Source organism: Strix uralensis, chromosome 15 (assembly GCF_047716275.1).
Source record: "Strix uralensis isolate ZFMK-TIS-50842 chromosome 15, bStrUra1, whole genome shotgun sequence".
In the NCBI taxonomy this organism is placed as follows: Eukaryota; Metazoa; Chordata; class Aves; order Strigiformes; family Strigidae; genus Strix; species Strix uralensis.
The window spans coordinates 2384501-2404714 of NC_133986.1; the positions used below are offsets into that span (position 1 = coordinate 2384501).

Below are 20214 nucleotides of genomic sequence, written 5' to 3' on the forward strand. Positions count from 1 at the left end.
TCCACGGGGCCACAGCTCCTGCCAGGAGCCTGCTCAGCGTGGGCTTCCCACAGGGTCACCGCCTCCTTCGGGCACATCCCCCTGCTCTGGCGTGGGGTCCCCCCCGGGCTGCAGGTGGGTCTCTGCTCCCCCGTGGGCCTCCCTGGGTGCAGGGCACAGCTGCCTCACCAGGGACTGCACCAGGGGCTGCAGGGGAATCTCTGCTCTGGCCCTGGAGCACCTCCTCCCCCCTCCTGCCTCACTCACCTTGGTGGCTGCAGAGTTGTTGCTCTCTCATATTCTCACTCCTCTCTCCAAGCTGCAGTTGCTGCTGTCCAGCTTTTTTCCCCCCCCTTCTTAAATATGTTATCCTAGAGGAGCAATGGCTGTTGCTGATGGGCTCGGCCTTGGCCAGTGGTGGGTCCATCTTGGAGCCGACTGGCGTTGGCTCTGTCAGACGTGGGGGAAGCTTCTAGCAGCTTCTCACAGAATCCACCCCTGTAGTCAGTCTGCTACCAAAACCTTGCCACGCAAACCCAATACAACCTGCATGTGGCTACCTGGTTCACCCTGGTGACTAGTATTGACCACAGCTATTTTGGTTTCCTGCATGTGTGCCTGTGCTGCCAGATTCCCACCTCCCTGCCCTTCATATGTCTGGGAAAAATTATGCAAATCTTACTGGATCCATTCGAAGTTATTCAAAATATATTTGTGCAACAGGGAAGCTGTAATGGAATGGAGTTGTTCTCCCCCCTCCCCCCAGTATTTCTCATGTGAAGATACACGTATAGGTTAAAATAAGCATTGCAACTGAGACAAATTTCTGCTGCACCCCACCACCCCTACCCCTCCCCAGTTTAAACTTCCTTTCTGCTATGGTTTTGTTGGTTAATATTCAGCAGGGTAAAAATCACCAGTTACAGTTTTAAAAACTCAAATTCCCTTATGCATTTGGAACAGTTTTGTCATCTTGTAAGATGCCTTTCCTATTCAGGTATTTTGCTGGATCTAGTTCTATAGTTAAGTTGAAGAAAAGCTGCCAGACTTCTAAATAAACTGTCTAGAAGTAGGAAATACAATAGCTTTTGGTGATTCTCATGTGGAGAGGGTTTCTACCCCTTCCTCCCTCTTTCTTCCCCCCCAGCAACTTGAGTTCAGGAGGAATTTAAAAGTAACCACAGATATTTGGACTGTTAATATTTTCAAATAGCTGAATTTTCAATAAGATTAAGAACTAGTTGAAATAACAGTTGAAACTTTACTTTCTTTTATATTATGGAAAATATAGTTTAATTGAGAGATTCTGATAACATACCAGTACTAGAAGGCTGTTTAGGATGTATATATTTTATATCATAACTAGAACTACCTGCTGATCTTTAACTTGCAAACAGTGCTAAATTACAAAGACTCACTATGAGGGATTGTCTTGAGAACTTTAATGGGTTTGTTTTTCATCATACCTTGTAACACACCTGCCATGCTGTTAAGCAGCTTATTTGGAAGCCTGGACTTGGGGATTTAGTGTAAGTATAGCAACTTTTAAAGCTGAATATTTTCAGTGCACAAAACTTTGTCTCTTGTTTCAATAACGATCGTTTACCTGAAAGAAAATTGGCAGTTAAAAACCTGCTAGGACTTAAATGGCTGTTATTGTAGAATCTTGAGATGAGGAAATCAATACATCAGTGAAAAACTTGAGTTGTGAATTCACTATAGTAACTTTCTCTCCTGAGGAAGATACTTACATAGTTCTTTTTAAAATATAGCTGTGCAACTCTTAAGTTGCACTCTGTATTTATCAGTCAACTTGGCAGAGAGCAGTGTTTATTCTGTAGCATATTAGAATTATTTTGTTGCTTAAAAGGAAACAACATAATAGAAAATAGTTATTTCTAGAGTAGAATTCCTTACAGACAGGTGAAATGAGGGAGCAGTGCACTCGGAAGTGGAGGGAAGAATATTACTGCCGAGGAGGAAAAATGATTGAAATGGTTGAAATTTGGAAAAGGTGGTATAAAAAGCTGGTGGTTGAGTCAGAGATGGGATCTAAATCTGGATTGCTCCTATGATTAAGGACAAGATAACTTTCTTACATCAAAGACAAATTGGACTTATCTAATATAATGGCATTTATTCTTTAAATTACTATATATAGCAGGTGAATTTTAAAGTAACTAACATTGAAAGCTTTTATTTTATGCAGACGTTTAATTTTGATGTTCGACAACTACATTGGGCAGAATACATGGAAAATTACTGCATGGGAACAAAGAAATATGTGCTGAATGAAGAAATGTCTGGTCTCCCTGCAGCTAGGAAACACTTGAATAAGTAAGTATAAATTTTTATTTTCCTCTGTTTATATTTTCTGTGTTTTCCTGCCCTTGTCAAGTTTTGCTTTTCCATGTTATGGCTTAATTGTTCTTTATAGCACCTCTTTAGCCCTTCTAGAATTCTTCTGTTTCAGTCCAGTGGTCTGAAGCATTTTCTAAAGAAGTCAGATGTCATCTTTCTTGTTCTATTTGTTGTTTCTGAGTTGCTCTTGGTATTAATAGTTTACAGTATTAGTCTGGGATTGTGATTGTAGCTCTGATCACTACTGTATAATGTAATCCAGGTTTCTGATTTTACCTGGGATTCTTTTGGAAGGTAAAAAGGTACACAGCAACACAAGGTCAGAATGGCTCGTACAGTTATGGAGGTTTAATTAAACAATAGTTGTTTCTTCTGGGAATGTGGTCTTTTGAAGCAGGCGAGTAAACAGGACTCTCCACCTCAGAGCAGGAAACTTCGATGTTGGTGCTCTAAGATGTCTTCTCTTAGCCTTTTATCTGTGGCTTAACTCCTCCAATTTGAATGCATTGTTACTGTCCAGAATTTTACTGGTACAATTGCCCTTGTTTTGTTTGTGGCTGATTCATAAAGATAGTTACAGACTTTTTTGATTTGTCTCTTTAAAGAGTGGAATAAAAGAGTGATTAAGCTTCTTGTTCTGCAATACTACTTCACATCTGCTGTCCTGATAGCACAAAGAGAAGTGGCCTGAGTCATTACTTGTGTCATTCTTCTGAAGACAAGGGTTTGCAGTTGTAGAGTGGATTGGCATGATATGTTACCATCTCAAATGTACTTCTGAAAGATGGTCATCTGTGATAATAGTGGAGATAGCTGAAGAGGTGTCCCCTTCTGATTTTTTTTTTTTAAATTTAGACGCTATTAAAAAATGCGTAGGGGTTATACAGTTGCCATTCTTTGTACAAAGGATCTTGCCAAAAATAGCATGAGAAATAGTCTTGTATTAGAATGGCATTTGGTTGCCCCCAGCTCTTAGTTTATATGTGGAATGTTTTGCAAGAGGTTTAGATTGTAACATACATTTACTTTGAAGTACTAAGTGGGCTTTACTTTTGTAATACAGAAATTTAGACTTTTTTCTACAAATAAGGTATGTAGAGGAAGGTCTGGCTATAGTAACACACAGCCTACCTGTAAAACAAGATAAGGGCAGTGAATATTTCCTTAAAAAGAGCTGCCTTTAAAACACAAATTGTCATGATATACTGAACCAAAGAGATTGTTCTAAGAAATTTGAGTAAATTCTTGTTGCTGTTTGTCTTGAAGCTTCCATGTTTACATGTGAGAATATTGCTCAAAGTCACAGTTGCCCTAAAAGGACACTTAGTTTCTCCTAATCTTTAAATATAGTTCCCTGAGAAGGAATGAGTTTAAAATTGCAATGAAGACTTTGGGCTCTGTGGCTGAAAAATCCTAATCCTATGATGTTGTGGGGTTTTTTTGGTCAATGGCAGTTGGAGTTACTTCTACATATATATGAAGTTTTAAATACATGGAGGGGAGGAGGGGAGTTCATAGTGTTAAATATTTCCTTGGGTTTGGGGTGGATGGTAGCCTATTACTGTTACTCTGTGTGTGTGACCTTGGCTTTAAGAGGTTTTTATCAAGCAGCTGTAAAGCAGAAGTACATGCGGTTAGCTGTTAGTTGTCATCTCTTCCACTTTTCAGCAGTGAACTTAAGGAAAAGCCTTCTCTGTGTGGTCCTTCATTTATCAGCTTACTTCTGTCATTCACTTAATACCACTCATAATGTACCTTGAGATGAATAGATGAACAAATTAAATTCTGTATTAGAAGCTAATTTTGAGTGTTCTTTTTTCCTGTAAGTCTTGGTACCTTTGCTTTTAATTACTTCTTTTGTTTTTCTTTAGGTTAAGGAATATACGCTATGGCTTCAATACAGTTCTTGTGATCCTGATCTGGCGTATCTTTATTGCAAGATCACAAATGGCAAGAAATATCTGGTACTTTGTGGTTAGTCTGTGTTACAAGTTCCTCTCCTACTTCAGAGCCTCCAGTACTATGAGATACTGAAGAAGAGAATTTAGCATTAGGACATCTATGCATATGGTGGTCTAACTGCACAAAGCCTGTAACATGTAGTCATCTCACATTTTGTAAAAACATAATTTCATCTTAAATTGGAGTGCGAAATATATGGTATGGTATATGTAATGTTAGTTGTGTATCTTCCTGGAAACAGAGAAAATAAAATGGTCAAGTGCCAGGTTGAATTGGCATTAGACAAGTATTTAAATAACTTTAACTCTTTGACCTGGGGAAAACATTTTAGACCACTGACCAAGATAACTGTGCAATTTGGAACGTGTTTGATTGAAATCTGCCTTAACATGATTTTTTCTTTTAAGTTTTACTCCACGTTGAGCAAGATAAATATTCTTAGTAGTTGCTAGTTGCTGTAGACCTATTTATTTGAAGTTCTTCGAAATTACAAAGGGTTTTGCAAGTTGCAAAAGTGTATAAATGATGGTGGATCTCATGAAAAAAATTATTTGAGGACTTTTGTAATTTGTCTTTTTGCCACTTCTTCCCTTCTTCTGAAAGTAGGGATGCAACAATGGTGCCTACTTTGCTTTAAAATTAAAAAAAAAACCCCAACCCAACCTTCCTTAATTACTGAAAGGCCTCTTGTCCAATCTGGTCTTCAGAATGCACCTAGTGATTCAGTTCTGTGCTCAAAACTGGCTGCATCCAACTTGTATTTATGTCAGCATGAACGATTTGCTTCCCTGAAAGCAGAATTGATCCTATGATTGAGTAGATAAAAGGAAATAAAGTCACTGACCATCCTCTTTTTTTAAGAAAACAAACACAGAGCCAGCACTTGATTGATACACTTCTGACTTCAAAAGGTAAATGTATTTGAAAGGAATTTATTATGCTTAGTTGCTATTTATATTACTGGTAATAGTAGCTGGACAAACTATAGGCTTTCATTAAGAGATATACCTGGTTTTAAATTCTAAGCGATGTTATCAAATACTTCATGAATTAATAATTTTTTAAATCTCTGAGCTATGAAATTTGATGCATGGACAACACCAGTGCGTAAGCACACTTTCTTATCCCTGCCCCAATAAAATCTCTTGTTTCACTGGGCAAGCAGAGCAAGATGCACCTTGCTTCAGAATGAAAATATGTTAACAATTCTGACATCTGTCTTTTAACTTATTAGGTTTAAATCTAAAGAAATCTGTTTTCTCTGCATGTTACTTTGTTTCAGTAGGGAAAACATTTGTAAAAAGAGCAAGTTGTAAGGAAAGATTGAATCCTTGTTTAAGGCAATACATGAAGATCCCTTTAAATTTTGGTTGCACAGAATTCTATCTGAGAACACTGTAATGTTCCACTAATTGATGCACTGACCAGCACCCTTGCCCAGCGTTTGTTCATTAAAATCAGTTTATACTGATGAACATGTTCTTGAATCTGCTTCAAAAGGCAAATAATGACTTATTTACAAAAGAGCTACATTATACTTGCCCTTGGTAGTTTTTTGTCCTATTTGAATTAAGTATGTAAAGAACTTATTTTGCTATTCTTGTGAAAACTCTTACTTTAAAGAGAACACCTTTCGTGCAGGTGTATATCTCATTTTGAAAAGGTAATGGCTTCCTTGTTGAAGCTAAATATTCTGTAGTAAGTAGTTAAGCTGTAATTCCTTTTTAAAATTACCTGTGTATATATAAAGCTAGGGATGAAAAGCCTAAATGGTCTAGGACCACACCTTGTGTGAGAGACCTCTGACTGGCTGAAAATAAATCATGGCTTCTGTGATTGAAGATGCTACTTTAACAAACACGTTAGGTGTATTACATTTTTAGTTGCCTCCCCAAGTATCTTACTAGACCTGAAAGTATGCTTAAGCATTCCTGCATTGTAGACTTTTTTTCAGAGGTGCCTACTATCCAGTGACACCTCTTGTCCCATGTTGGCATGTGGCTGAAGTTTGCAAAAGACAAATACATCATATTCTGAAAATGATTCTGTGAAGCAATTCACTTATGAATTTTGGTTGTTTATAACTATTATACATGGTACTTCTTATGTTGATTTTTTAATACTGAGAACTATGAAGCCAATGAACTGATTATTTCTGGTCCAAAAACACTGCTTAGAAATGTATTCTTCTGAATAAATAACGAAGAAAAAGATTACTTTAAACATATGGATATTTAACCTCTACTCTTTAAACATTTGCCAATTTAGAAACCCAAATGTTTTTCCCTCTTTGGAGACCATGTTTCTGTGCACTATTGGTATCTTACACGAATTTATCAGTCATCCTGTTTAACTGACAATAGATTCAGTGTCACCATTTATTACATTAGTTTTGTCACTTCCTGTGGTCAGTCTGTGAAAATCTATCTGAAACTACTGGGGTTTTTTTCCATATCAGAACCCTGTTCTCTTGCAGTTCTTCATACCAGTGTTTGCACATAACAGATGTTGATCAAAAATATGCCAGAACTATATTTTGATATAGTAAGCTAGACTCACTGTACTGATGAGCAAGTTGCAGGAGGTATTGCAGTTGGTTAAATAGGAGGAAGAGCAGACTGAAACAACATGATCACTTTACAGTTACTGGTGTTTAAATTTGGGACCAGGAAAAAAATTTCATTTTCCTGTAATGTTTTTCTCTGCTGTAGGAACAGATGTTTGGAAACAAATGCTAAATCCGTGAGCTTTTATAAGACATAAACAGAAATATTGGGTGCCTTTGTTTGTAAACCAAAAATAAACAAATCCCTTGAAAGTGTTGTTAGTGTTTATTGTATTTATGCATGTTTAGCTTAATTTGTGGTAAATAACTGGATAGTGTAAATGCCATCTTACTGTACAAGAGCATGCTCTTTCCTTTGTGAGAAACTTAGAAAATCAAGTTAATGGCTAATACTGCATTGTAAAAAACAAAACAGAAAAACTTTCACAATCACAAAACAAAAAAACAACCAAAACGCCCACATCTAAACCTTCATGGGGTGATATCAAAACACACAGTGAGGTATGCTTGGTCATGGTGACTTTTTTTGTATGTCAGCTAGTTTTCTTGGCACTGTCATTGCCTGTTCATTTGTAGTATTAGTTTCAAATTTACGTAAATAAGATGGGTGCTTTTTCATATGGTTTAAAAGGCTACTGTGGTTTTGCAGTAGCATTTGGATTAACATTTCAAGGAATTGCAAGCAATTACAGCTATTTGGAGCATCTACATTTTGTGGTGAAGAAGGAAGAAGTAGTGTTAAGTTACTGCATCACCAAAACGTCTTAGTTTTTTGTTTTTTAACCTTTAATTTCTTGGAATCTTCAGATTTCATGGATTCCTCCTCCTTTTATCAAGAGCACAGTTCTAGAGATCATGCATCATCTGTAAGCTGTCGTTTGGGGTCTACCAGCTTCAAAGTATAACCTTTCCTTTACTTGACTTTAAGACTTAAACTAGCAAATATAGATGGTTTTTGTTGGTCTCTTTAGTTGATTCAAAATTGAAAGCAAGGAACAAAAAAGTTTTAAGATGTTACCCCTTATGTGTCTTATGCTGTTAAACATTTTGCCCTTTCTTCTTAGTACAGTATTACATCGTACATTGTTCAAATACAAAGAACAGGTTTATAGAAGTAGCTTGGATCCAAGAAGTACCCTGCACAGAGCTGGGAAGTATAACTTTTCGTGATATTTTTACATATTTCACAATCTGCTGAGCAGACATTAAAACAGAAGTGAAGTCACCAAAGAATGACTACTCTGGAGAAATGTAAGTGGATTGCTTTAAAGTGTATTCTTGCTGTTTGTCAATCTTTTTGTGCTGAAGTATGTGCAATTTATTTTGTCTAGCCTGTTGACGTTTACTGTGTGTTTGAGTAAATCTCTAGAAACTCATAAAATAGTTCCAGTGGAGCTGATATGAATTGTGTGCTCTTATTTTTAATATGTGCTCTACCATCATAAATTTAGAGGTGAAGGTTGACAGGTCTCACCACTTTAAATTCTAGGTTTTCTTGCTCTCTTCTGGAGTATTCTTCAGAGCTTCTTCAGACAACTCTGTCCTCCTTTCTCTCTGCAGATGACTGCAGTTAAAGGTTACTTAACCAAACTGTGCTACTTCTCTCACATCTTGAACTAAATTTAACCCTGTGTCCACTTGCAAGATATTCATAAATGCTTCCTCCTTGATGTTACTTCAGTACTTTTCTTCAGTGCAGAGCTGACATTCACTTTGGCTTTCCCTGCTCTGCAAGAAATATGACTCACTGATAGGTAATTAGTAATTATGCAACTGTCTTTTCTGGAATATGGAACAATGACAGCTTTGAGTAGCTTTTATTCTTACTATTAGAAGCAGGAGAAACCATGACTAACTGCTTAAAGCAAAAGTTCCAACACAGTAATGCACTGAATAAAACTGGAATGTGTAGAGCTATGGGCTCTAGGAAGGGTGAATGGGACTTTTTTTACTCTTGATTCAGTTATATCCGTTAACTGCAAGTGTAGTGATTGTTACCAGGAGCCTTTAATTTCATTCTAATTGAATTGTTATACCTTCAGGATGGTAATTCTGTAGCCACTATCACTTCTGAAAAAAGAGCCTGACATGTAGAAGCAAGGCCTCTTTTGCTTCTTTATGAGCATATGAAAAAACTAAAGTATGAACTTACCATAAGAATCTTTGAAATGAAAAAATTAAAACCACCACTTGGTTAAAATTTTCTGGGATGTGGAATGAACATTAAAACTTAAATGGCCCTTGCCTCATATGGCAGGAGTTTCTGCTACACCCTTTGCATATGCCCTATCTCTACTGTAGAAGCAGCAATACAATCTACCACCAGCACTATCAGAAAGTAGTTGTGGTATTCTTGTTTTAATCAACAAACATCTGATTTACCACTTCATGAAAATGATTCACTACTTAGCAACCATTAACTTTTATGTATCATGTCAGCCTTAATCCAGATTCAAGACCGCATCATATAGTTGAATATTTTTATCCTTATGAAAGCTCATCCTTTCCTTCATTCTGCTGAAATTATCCCAGAACAGGATGTCTAGGGACACAAATAGTTACACTTACTGTTTTAGGCACCTAACTTGGATGGAATTCAAGAATCTAAAGTTAGGAGGCTTGATTTCCTCTATTATACAGTTTTCTCAGTATGATTCAGAATCATAAGGCATATGCTTAAAATAAGCAGGGACTTCTCAAAAGTGGTCACACTGTGGGGTGGGGAGGGAAAGACCTGTGGAAATGAAAAGAAATGGCTGAATATTGTTAATATTTGTTCTTATGTTAGTAAGTATGTGGATTTGAGGCATATAGACGTGTGGCTCATGACCTGTATTGTATATAAAGCTTGTGGTCCAAACAGATAAATCAGACAAGAAGTTAACTCTGGGTCTAAATGAGCAAGTCTGTCATCTGGCACTTCTCACTTAATGTGTTCTCCTAGGACAGTGCTTATTCACCTTGAAGATTCAGATTCAGTTTGGAGAGGGACAGCAGCTAAAGAGATGTTTGGAATATTGCTGACAGTGTGTGAAAGTTTGTGGAGTCTGTGGAAGATGAGGTATTCTTTGCAGTTTACAGGATAGAAATCCTCTTGCAAGTTAATCACATGGTATGAAGTGCAACAGTGTCTCCCACAACTACACCTTAATGACTTCCATGAACAGACTCCCAGTCGGTTCAAATTGCTTTTAAATAATTTCTTGTACTTCAATGAAGTAATTAATTTTAAACAAATTGCATAGTCTAGAACAAGAGGACTTGATAACTACTGTAAGTCCTTAGCAGGAAGAATGGAAATTTCCTGATCCACTTGTTCTGTACAATTTCTTGCTTCATATTCATTCAAGGACTTTTAATTGATATGCTTAATTTTTAAGTTGTACTTCAGTACTCTCCAATCATGTGAAGTTACGTGTACTTTGAGAGAGACTAGTTGTTTTTTGCTTGCCTATATCTTTCAAATCCATCCTACCTTTCCTGTTTCATAAAGGCTCTCCCAATTTAGGTCAGAGACCTGCTATTTGTCGCATAAAGCACACAGCACATACTTTCAGAATCTTGAGCCTAGTAACTAGGGTAAGGATTCAAGTCTACTTCAGGCCAGAGCAGCACAATCCTGAAGCTGTTGAGCTTTCACTGAGTAACTGTGAATTAACAACACACGCTGTTCTGACTGTTAATGCAACCTTCTCTAAGCCTGCAAGCGAAAGAGCTCTCTTCCAAATACAACAGGGGAGAACCGATAAACTGATTCCCTCCTGCATTCTGTTTGTTTGCTCGCAGAGCACTTGTCTGTAATCAGCTACTTAACTGCTCTAATAGAGGACTCATAACAATCACCTTTTTCCTCTGTATCATGTTGCAAGAGTGACAATCCAGTAGGCTGCTTCCATGTTTGGGTCTTAGGTTTAGTTTCCTCTTGCTGAAGGGGCTTTTTTAAAAGGAAGACCAGAGCTCTGGATTTAACTATGCTTCAGTAAGATCTGGTATGTTTGAAATATTTTATGGGAGGTTAGTTTGCACTGAGCAAACAAAACTCTTAAAAGCTGTTAGCTCCTTTGTTTTCCTGCCCCACCCAGGTGTTATCATTGGTTCCTCTGCTCTTGCCACCCACTCAGCTGACTGTAGTTGTAGTGCTAGGCTCTTGAGATGAAAAGATTGTATGCTTTTGGTTGTAAACACTTTATTTAACACCAGGCACTGTAGATATCGGGGAAATGGCCGCTTTGGTTTTTTTAAGAATATTAAATTCTGATTCTTGGAAACAATGAAAGGCTTCTAATTCTCCTGTGACAACATGTATCAGTCTAAATTACGCACTTATAAGGTTACTTAGTGAGCAGAGCATGTCTCATTACTTTTCAATCCATGTGTGAGGTTTGAAGCCACAACTAATCTTTCCTTGTCAGTGACACCTGTGGTTTTCCTCTGTTAAATATTTGATTTGGAAAGAAAAACATGCAAGGTAACTTCCACTCTCTGTGACACTAATTTAAGACCAAGTCTATCCATTTTTAATAAGAATGTGTGCTGCACTTAGCCTAGTAAGTCACCTTCTGGATGAATTAGCTACTTCTGTGCTGGTTTCTGCATTCCGTGTGGTTTCTGCATTTCAGAGTCTATAGGTGCTTAGCACCTATAAAAGCATGAAATGTGACTTGAAATTCTACAGAACATTAGGTGACTGAAGATATTTTAGGGACTTAAACTCCAGTAAGTATTCTGTGAAGGCCTTCCTTGTAGCAATCCTCTCTGGTTAGAGAGACAGAGAACAGTTCCATTTTTTTAAATGTTAAGTGATCTCACTGTTATAGCAGTCTCCACTATTACTGTAGAGAAAGAGGAAAGTACTGATAGGAATTAAATCACTGGTAGAAAATACTAGTTGTGTCTGTAGTTGAGAACTGTCAATGTTAGGTTAATGGTTGGACTAGGTGATCTTCAAGGTCTTTTCCAACCTAGATGATTCTGTGATTCTGTGAATTAATGAACTAAAATATTTTTAATCAACCTCGATAGAAAGAAAAGTACTGGGAAAACTCAGCCACAGAATATAGAAGCAGTTGGTGCTTTTTTCTTTAAAGGTTGTGTAATACCTATCAAATAACCTTGCTTCTGATTAGAACTTTACTGTAACTTTTGTAAACAAAAAATGCAAAGACCAGAAAACAAGTGCAAAATAATCAGTTCTTCTTGGCACTTCTTTCTTTGTATTAGAATTAAATGCAATCTTGTCACTTTAGTCATTCTGTTGGAAACTCTTGAGGTTTGTGCTTCTTTGTCTTTTGTTGACCCGCTACCCTGGGTGCCAGCAGTGATCAGTGTAGCTGGCATAGAAGCTGAATGAGGAATCTGGAAACAGATGCTCCCTTCACTCATGGTAGCTTTACAGGTGCTTGGCATGCAGGTTTAGTAATTAACCTTTTTATGTCAGGCATCTTTTTGGGTAAGTTGGATAGGTGGTGGCATGGTAAGACAGCTTGCCTGAAAGGGCCCTCTCTTCAGGGACTTTAAAAAAAAACCAAAACACCACAACAAAAATCTGAAAAACCATGCTAAGTGGAAAGCCAATGTCACCTGCATACTTAAAGTAATACCTTTCTAAATCCTCAGGTGGCATTGTCACCACATCAGACTGTTTTTTGCATTTTCTGTTTGAAAGCTACTAAAACATGACAAGTGAAGATGATGACTTGCGTCTTGATAAATGATAATCTTTAAAGCATGAAATCTGCTTACAGTTCATCTTTCTTTTAATTCTTCTTCCCACCTATGAAACATTGGGTGGCTCCTATTTTGAGATCACCTTAGAAACCCAGGTGGGAGAGTTTAGAACATGTAGTTATTAGCATGTGGTGCTGCAAAAAGACACAGGTGTTGCACATGAGCTGCTTGGGGCTTTGGAGCAGAACAGCAAGCTCACTTGGACCTCAAGTGATGCTGAAAGAATGGGCTGACACCCCTTTAAACTGAGAGCACCTGGTGGTAGTCTTCCTGCCCAGCTTGTCTCTAGTTCCTTTCATGGGATTTTCAGGGTTGATTGCTGCTGCATCTTCTTGATCGCTTGTCTAGAAGCTTTTGCTTGTTCTCTTCATCATCAGCAGTTTCATAGGATTCCTTAGGAAGTTGGTTGCAGATGGAGATGGACACAGACTTAAGGTAAGAGAAAAGTACAGATGAGAAGTTTCCATGAGGAGAAAACAGAAAAGGCTCAGAGGTTCCTCTGAATAGTGGCTTGTTTGAACTGACCCACAGTGAACTTGCTGCTCTACTTCATCTTTTCTGCATCATCTATGTGCCCACCCGTGTGACTTGTAACACTTGCTTCTAGAGGGACCGCTTGCTTCCTCTGTTTCACTGCGTTTAATTAAAGCATTTGTCCTCAGCTGTAAGCCTTTTACAGCCATAGTTCTTCTGATTGCAGGCAGCAATTTTTCTTTTTTCTGTTGAAGCATATATAGTATGTTAGCGAGTGTTCAAATATGTTTCGTGGCTTCTGGGTTTTGTGGAACTTCTTGATGTCTCCTCAGTACTTGAGTATCGTTCACCTGGGTAGCTTGGGAGGCTAGTGTAAATTCCTAGACATACCTCACTGGGAAAACATGGATGTGATTTCATGTGCACACAGTTGGCACTACAACATGTGAGATTAACAAGTGATTATTTTTTCTAATATAAAATGTGCAAAGTGAAAAACTACTGGTGTTTTTACTTCTGGCTATCTGTAATACTATGCTGTCTATTAATTACTGGATTTCATAGGACTTCTCAAACTATATATAAAGTGCCCGTGGCTTCTGTTGTCCACCCTTCTGGTTTACTGCTGGGTTTATGTTCCCTGGAAATAGTCTTTTTTCGACAGAATTCTATTTAGAACAGATATATCCACAGCAGGTTTGAGTTCTCATGTTTCTTGAAAGTATTACTCAGTTGCATTAATCACATTATGAACATACATAGTAATTTGCAAGCATTGTATAATAATTTGAAAAATTTCCAAAGTGTTTAGTGTGTACATGTCTCATAATCTCCATAAACATGTACATGTGTATAGAGAACAATATATATTGCCAGTCTTTCCTCTTCCATTTTTGTTCATGCCTTCTGATTTGCTGTTCTATCTGTGGCTCCTTTTGGAACTGAGGGAGGAAACACTTAACCATTACTATTTTCAAAACATAACTGCTTTGCAAGAAGGCTAAATATAGAATGCCTGTGCTAAATTGTGCCATCTGTTCGGTGCTTGGCTTGCGTCAAAACTGTGCTAGTCCAGTACCTTCTTAAGTCCTTTGCTGCGTTGATGCCATGGTCTTCATGCTGGCTGTATGAAAGAGCACCATTTGGTCTGAGGAGAAGACCTGAAGCTGGGCTGGATACAGCATTATTGGAAATTCTTTGGGGCTGCCAACTGATGCAGTGCTATAGAATTAAATACTCTTAAGCTTGTGTCCACTGGTGGGCTTCTGAAAGAGGCTTTTGAAGTATACACCAACGATAGATGGTAAAATGTTAATAGATTTGACAAGTTCATGATTTATCAGGGGCACCAAAACTGAAGTGGGGGAGCATGGGTTGTCACCAGTGTCTTGACATAAGATGTGGAAGATGGGAAGAAACACTTCATCCTTACTGCAGAAATTACTCCTTGAGACGTGTCTAAAGCCTTCTGCCCTGCTAGCTTTTGAAAGCAAGAAGTACATGTGCATAGAAGAAATGGGAAACTGGATTAACTAAAACTTGTATAGCATGTGGTAGTATTTGCACCTGTCTGAAAGAGAAGTGTAAAATGAAAGTTAAAATGGAAGGTGGATGATTAATCGCTGCTCTTAAAATATTTCTGCCATTGTCCTTTTCTTTGGGGTGGAAAGTATAACTGCTTTAGAGATTGTTTTGGAAGTAAACACTCTTACTAACTTATTGCAAACACTGATTTTTGCTCCTGCAGGAATTGGTTATAGTTTATTGGTAAAATTGGTGTAGGATGACGTGTCTCAGGCTGTTTTGTTCTGTTCTGCCAAAATGAAGTATCTGAGGAAAGATAAAAGGTACGAAGGTTGTACCTGAAATGTTGATTGTATTGCAGGTTTTGAACAACAGACTCCTGGCTGCTGTCTGGGATGTTTTGGAGCTAAAGTAATTTGAATACATGTGATGTTAGTTGGTAAGCTCTGCTTAGATGTAACTGCACTAACATTCTGAACTGTGTGCATTAGTAAGCTTACTAGAAAAGCAATTCAGTGTTCTGGAGAAGTGACTCACAATTACTCTCTTTATGTACTCAGATTGTAACATTAGCATAGCAGATTTTCTGACACTCCTGTTCTTTCACCTCTTTTTCTTTAGAAAATAATGACTGAAGATTAGTTCTTTGTTGGAAACTAAGAAAGGCAGAGCCCAGATCTCTCTTACCTGGCAGTTAACTTCTTTAGGAAAGAGGCTTGCGTCAGGAGACTGTTTGTAAGTGGTGCATGTCTACCAAAATAATGTTTTAAAAAGTACTAAAGTAAATCTATACAATCAATACTTTTCAAATCAATTTAACAGTGTACAGACTGACGTAGTGAACACTCAATAACCAGAGTTATTAAGCAGGTATTCCTTTATTACGGTGCCATGTGTGTGTGGGATCTCCTAACGCACACACACAAGAGTTAAAAGCCCTCAGGCCATATAGGCAGTATACATACATATGCACGAGTTTTCTGAGTATTCAAATGGTTTCCCAGAAATCATTTACGTAGTTCCCTGCCCCAACCACGCATGCTCTGTAAAATGTGGTGGTGGTCGTTGGGTGTTCTCTGGTGGTCGTTTGATGAAGGCTCAAAGTCTTCCTTGCTGGTAAACTTCTGATCTTTTGCTAATTTGTGCTGAGCTCTCTGCACCTGCTGTGTTGTGGTATTTAGGCAGACAGTTCTAACTGTAATAGAATTAAACATTTTCTGTGTCATTGAATAGAAGATTGAAATGCTATCCCAAACTTACTTATTTCCAAATAAATATCATCCTCTAAATTACATGATTTGTTTATTTGTGTAAACTGTACAGGCATATATGTGCGTGTATACATGCACAGATATGTACACAAATGTATGAATGGCTTTTCAATGTCAATCTTTGTAGCAAAAGCTTCAATGCTTGCAGTGCAAGGTGTACGAGAGGATTTTCTCTGCTTTACAGAACGGAGAGGTTTTTCATCTCTATTTGGTCAATGTGGTATGCAGTTTGGAGCCTTATAGTTCTACTTTTGTTAAGTTGTTGGTTACTGCACGTAGAGAAGCTGGTGCATGTATTTTTAACAAGTTCTTCTCCAGAACAATTGATTTTTGAATAGAAAGTATTAATAAAGAGACTGAAAAAGTAAAAACTTTGTTATAAGAACTATTTTTATGACTGCGTTAAGATGTGTAGGCTCTAGTTTGTTTACCGTTGGGTTTGAAAGCTTGACAACTGGTAAATGATCTTGCAGAGAGATGGTATCAGAGTCTTAAAAATACTCTGCACATGCTTGAGCAGGTAGCAATAAATGGAAAGGTGAAAGAAGAGAAGCAAGTTCAGGTGCATTCCATGAAAGGCACTTTCCTCCTGCCAGTTAATGAAAACAACCTGGGAGCTTGTAACTGCACACATTTGAGGGGGAAAAAAATCATTTTAGTTTTACTTTTTCTACAGTTCTGTAGGAGCTGTGTTCTAGAGTTAATTTTTAGAGCAAACTTCAATGCAAAGCTAAGCAGTGGTTGAGTGAAAGTGCTGATACACCATTAATAATGATATTGCAGATGCTGTTGCTTCAGTGAGTCTATGGACTGACAATTCATTTGAATAGAGCGAGCAAGCCAAAAGAGGAGGTTTTAAAATGGGGATCATACAAAGGACTGTTGCTGCACACAGACTGTTAGGTAAGCAGTGATAGATTGGGTGCATGTTGACGGCAATGATGGTGTGCTCTGTTTTTGAAAACTTAATTGTGCCTTCTGACAAATACAGCATTACTACTGCAGGGGCTGCTGTTAGCCTGTTGTCTAACTTCACTTGTGGTTAAATGCCTTGAGACATATTTAATCTTTTGTATCATACACCTATTTATCTCTCTTGTTACATGGTAATACTGCATGCTGTCACTGTTGGTGCCGTTCTGAATGCTCTGCCTGCAGAGATAGGAAATACAGGAAATTCTGATGATCAGCTCCAAGTTGCTCACATTCCTGCAACATTGCTCAGAGCCCCTGTTTTTAGGAGACTGTTGGTGTTTCCATAGTAAACTTTCCGTCTGCAGCCTGAAGCCCTTCAGAGTGGAACTTGGCAAACAGGCCAGGCCTAATTTTGCTGCCATCGATCTCAACTGCAGGAGCGCAAACTTAGTGAAGTGAGTCTTCTGGGGAGGTTTGAAATAGATATTGCATCAAGGATACTTTGCATGGCAAAACCAACTCTTTCAAGGGATTCTTGTGCATGCACACTTCACATACACACTTAACATTTTGTTGAGGAAGAGGATTGTTCTGATTAAAGACAATTTTCCTGAGAGGGAAAAATAAACAGGCAAACAACCCAGCTCAGATGCTGTTTGAGGTTGGCCAATTAAAGCTACACTGCAGCAGCTGATTTGATACCCAACAAACTTTAATTCTAAAAGCAGCATTTTTTTTACTTCAAGAATCATAAGCTCTCTATAGTAGAGAGCTTTACGCTAGCAAAGACTACAGTGCTTGCTGGGAAGTTTGGGTGCCAGTAGGCAATCTAGCTATGGCAAAATGGAGCTTTCTCTGGTGTCAGTTTTTCTGCCAAGAAGTCAAGATTATTAGCCTCAGCTGATTTGGGGAGTTTTAGATATTGAAGTTTCTGGGTATCCAAATGGTCAGAAACGTGTAGAATGTGCAACAGAAGAGTGGCAATTCAGAGGTTCTGAACTGATTTTGGTGGGGGTTTTTTCTCTATGTTTTTAGGTTAATTTAGCCATTTTGCCTTTGACCTTTGCAGTGGCCACTTATGCAATGGTAATTGAGAGATGAAATTCTGGTTTTGTTTAATTGTATCAGTAATAGAATTTCATACAGTAAACCAGATATTTCAGAGTGAGGAATGAGTGAGTGTAACTGAAAAAAAAAAAAATCTCAATTTTAAGAAGTTTTAAGCCCAATTCTGCTGTCAAGGTTTTTCCACAATTATGAAGTCTAGACACTTGCTTTGTGCGTGTCAACTTTATTTTTAACTTAATCTAGGAAGTAGGAGAACCTTGGCTAAACACAGCTCACAAGTGATAAAGGCTGTGAAAACACAGAAAATTGGATTGTAACCAGAAGCCTCTTGTGCTCGTGGCTGAATCCTGGTCCATAGGATAGGCTTTCTGGCACTGCAGTGTTAAACTGTAATTTATCTGGTGTTTGAAAAATGACTTGCACTGAACACACCTATTAAGTAACCACTAGTTTCTTGCATGATTCTTTCCTGCCATAACAATAACAAAATTAGAAACTACTTGAATTATTAACTTTTCATCATCCTAAATCTGGCATCCTTCCCGCAAATTGAGAGCTGCAGAAACCTTTTGGTTTGCTTTCTTGCTACCTGGGAACAGTTCAGGATTCCAAAGACTATACCAGGCCCATGGAGGACCTCTAACATAGCAGGTAGAAATACAGTGCAGAAAGAAAGCGGCTCTGTTCAAGGTGGAGAAAAGCATACAAAAGATGCAGGAGCTGCTAAACTGAAGGAGTTGCCTGTTGGAGAGATACTCCTGAATGTCAATGGTAGTGTTTCCATTGGCTGGCTTGTTAGTCCCCAGCCCTGGTATGTCTCCTGCCCAACACCATACACATTTCAGTCTCCTCAAGTGCTTTTTTTTTTTTTTTTTTTTTTTTTTTTTTGCTAGGTTGCTCTGCAGGTTAAGATGTGCCCCACTGAAGTTTGGTGAGCTTGTTTTGCAGATTTATCTATCCTACCCCACTTTCTTTCATCCATCTGTCCATGCACACGTGTACCACTCAGGTTTTCTATGTTGGGGCTTTTTTTGCGTGAAAAGATAGCAAAACCTGCAGTTTATCCCTGACCTTTGCTTTAGAGGAGATTGAGAGTTCCTACATCATGAATTAGTGATGCAACTCCATGCATATTACATTAGGGCAAGGAACAGTGCAGCAAGTGATGTGTACTCGTTCAGTATAAACTAGCACAGAGTGGCACAAAACTGCAGTATTCTGCAGTATTTGTGGACTGCAGTGTTCTGAGAGCTTGACATGGCACTTTCCTACATAAAAAGGGTTGCATTGTGCACAAAGTTATGAAAGAAACACTGCTATTCAGTGTGTTTCAGCTGTCTTTCTGTAGGGAGTTAGTATTTGCTGTCTAGTTTGGAGTTTGGGATTTTTTTGGGTTTTTTTTCAGAACTGGCCAGAGCTCTTGCATGATCAGCACAGCGCTGCTCACAACTGTGTGGCCGACCTACAGGACAATGAAGTCTTAAGTAAAACATGTACAGAATTTGTAGGTGGTTATGTTCTATCTCCTGTTTACACCAACTTAAGAATAAAGGCTGTTTGTTTTAATTAACACTGTGTCTGTATTTGTTGAATTCACATGGCTTTGAGCCACTGACCAGTCTCCTAGTGCTGTGTGACCACTACGTTAGAAATAACTGTCTCTTGAAGAAAGAGGGCTGACAGTAAAACTTGCCTGCTTAGCTTAGGTGGACTGTATTGCAGTTGTTCTGAGTGGAAAGAATTTAGCAGCTTCAACTAACGCTGATTGTGTGGAATATCATGCATCCGCTGATAAAAGGTAAAAGCCACTTCCTGTCTTTGAGCATAATGTGGTTCCTCTAGTGTTCTGTCATGTTCATTAAAGGCCTCCAGTTTTTGACTGAGTTGCTGCAAGAGAATTGACCTATGCATAGTTCAGTTTTCTACCTACTGAAGTTTCACATTGGCCCTGGAACTCCCTTAAATTAATTTTCTTAAACTATGAAGACTCTTCCATGATAATTTTGTTGCAACGTGCTGCTTGGAGCTTGCTCTGGCCTGTCATTGCAGATGTGATATTAGTAATCTAAACTCTCAAGCTCTATCAACTTTGCCAAATCTTGCTGAGACAGCTGAAATCCCTTCCAAAGCAGACGTGATGGAATGGCTGTATATCCGTGTCTCCTCAGTATGCACGATCACATTACTTAAGTAAAACAACGTTGCTTTTTTAGTAGCTCTATTATTTAGCTTTTTCACTTGGGCTCTTTTTGCCTCTTCTTGCCATGGTCACTTTTGCAAAGACTTCAGTTGTGTTTGCACATTCAAAGTGCTGAATATTTTGTAAGGCACACTTCTCATTTCCTACTCGGTATTCAGAGCTGCATC

At 38.2% G+C, this 20214-nt stretch overlaps 1 protein-coding gene across 2 annotated transcripts in view; it reads left to right on the forward strand.

Moving 5' to 3' along the window:
* Nucleotides 1–7120, forward strand: part of FAR1 (fatty acyl-CoA reductase 1) — a 41356-nt gene extending 34236 nt beyond the window's left edge. For both annotated transcript variants that reach the window (XM_074884331.1, XM_074884332.1), the window contains exons 11-12: nucleotides 2189–2316; nucleotides 4212–7120. In XM_074884331.1, the coding sequence (XP_074740432.1) occupies nucleotides 2189–2316; nucleotides 4212–4374 (291 nt within the window). In that variant the 3' untranslated portion in view covers nucleotides 4375–7120. The remainder of the gene's footprint in view (nucleotides 1–2188; nucleotides 2317–4211) is intronic.
* The last annotated feature ends 13094 nt before the right edge of the window (nucleotides 7121–20214 follow it).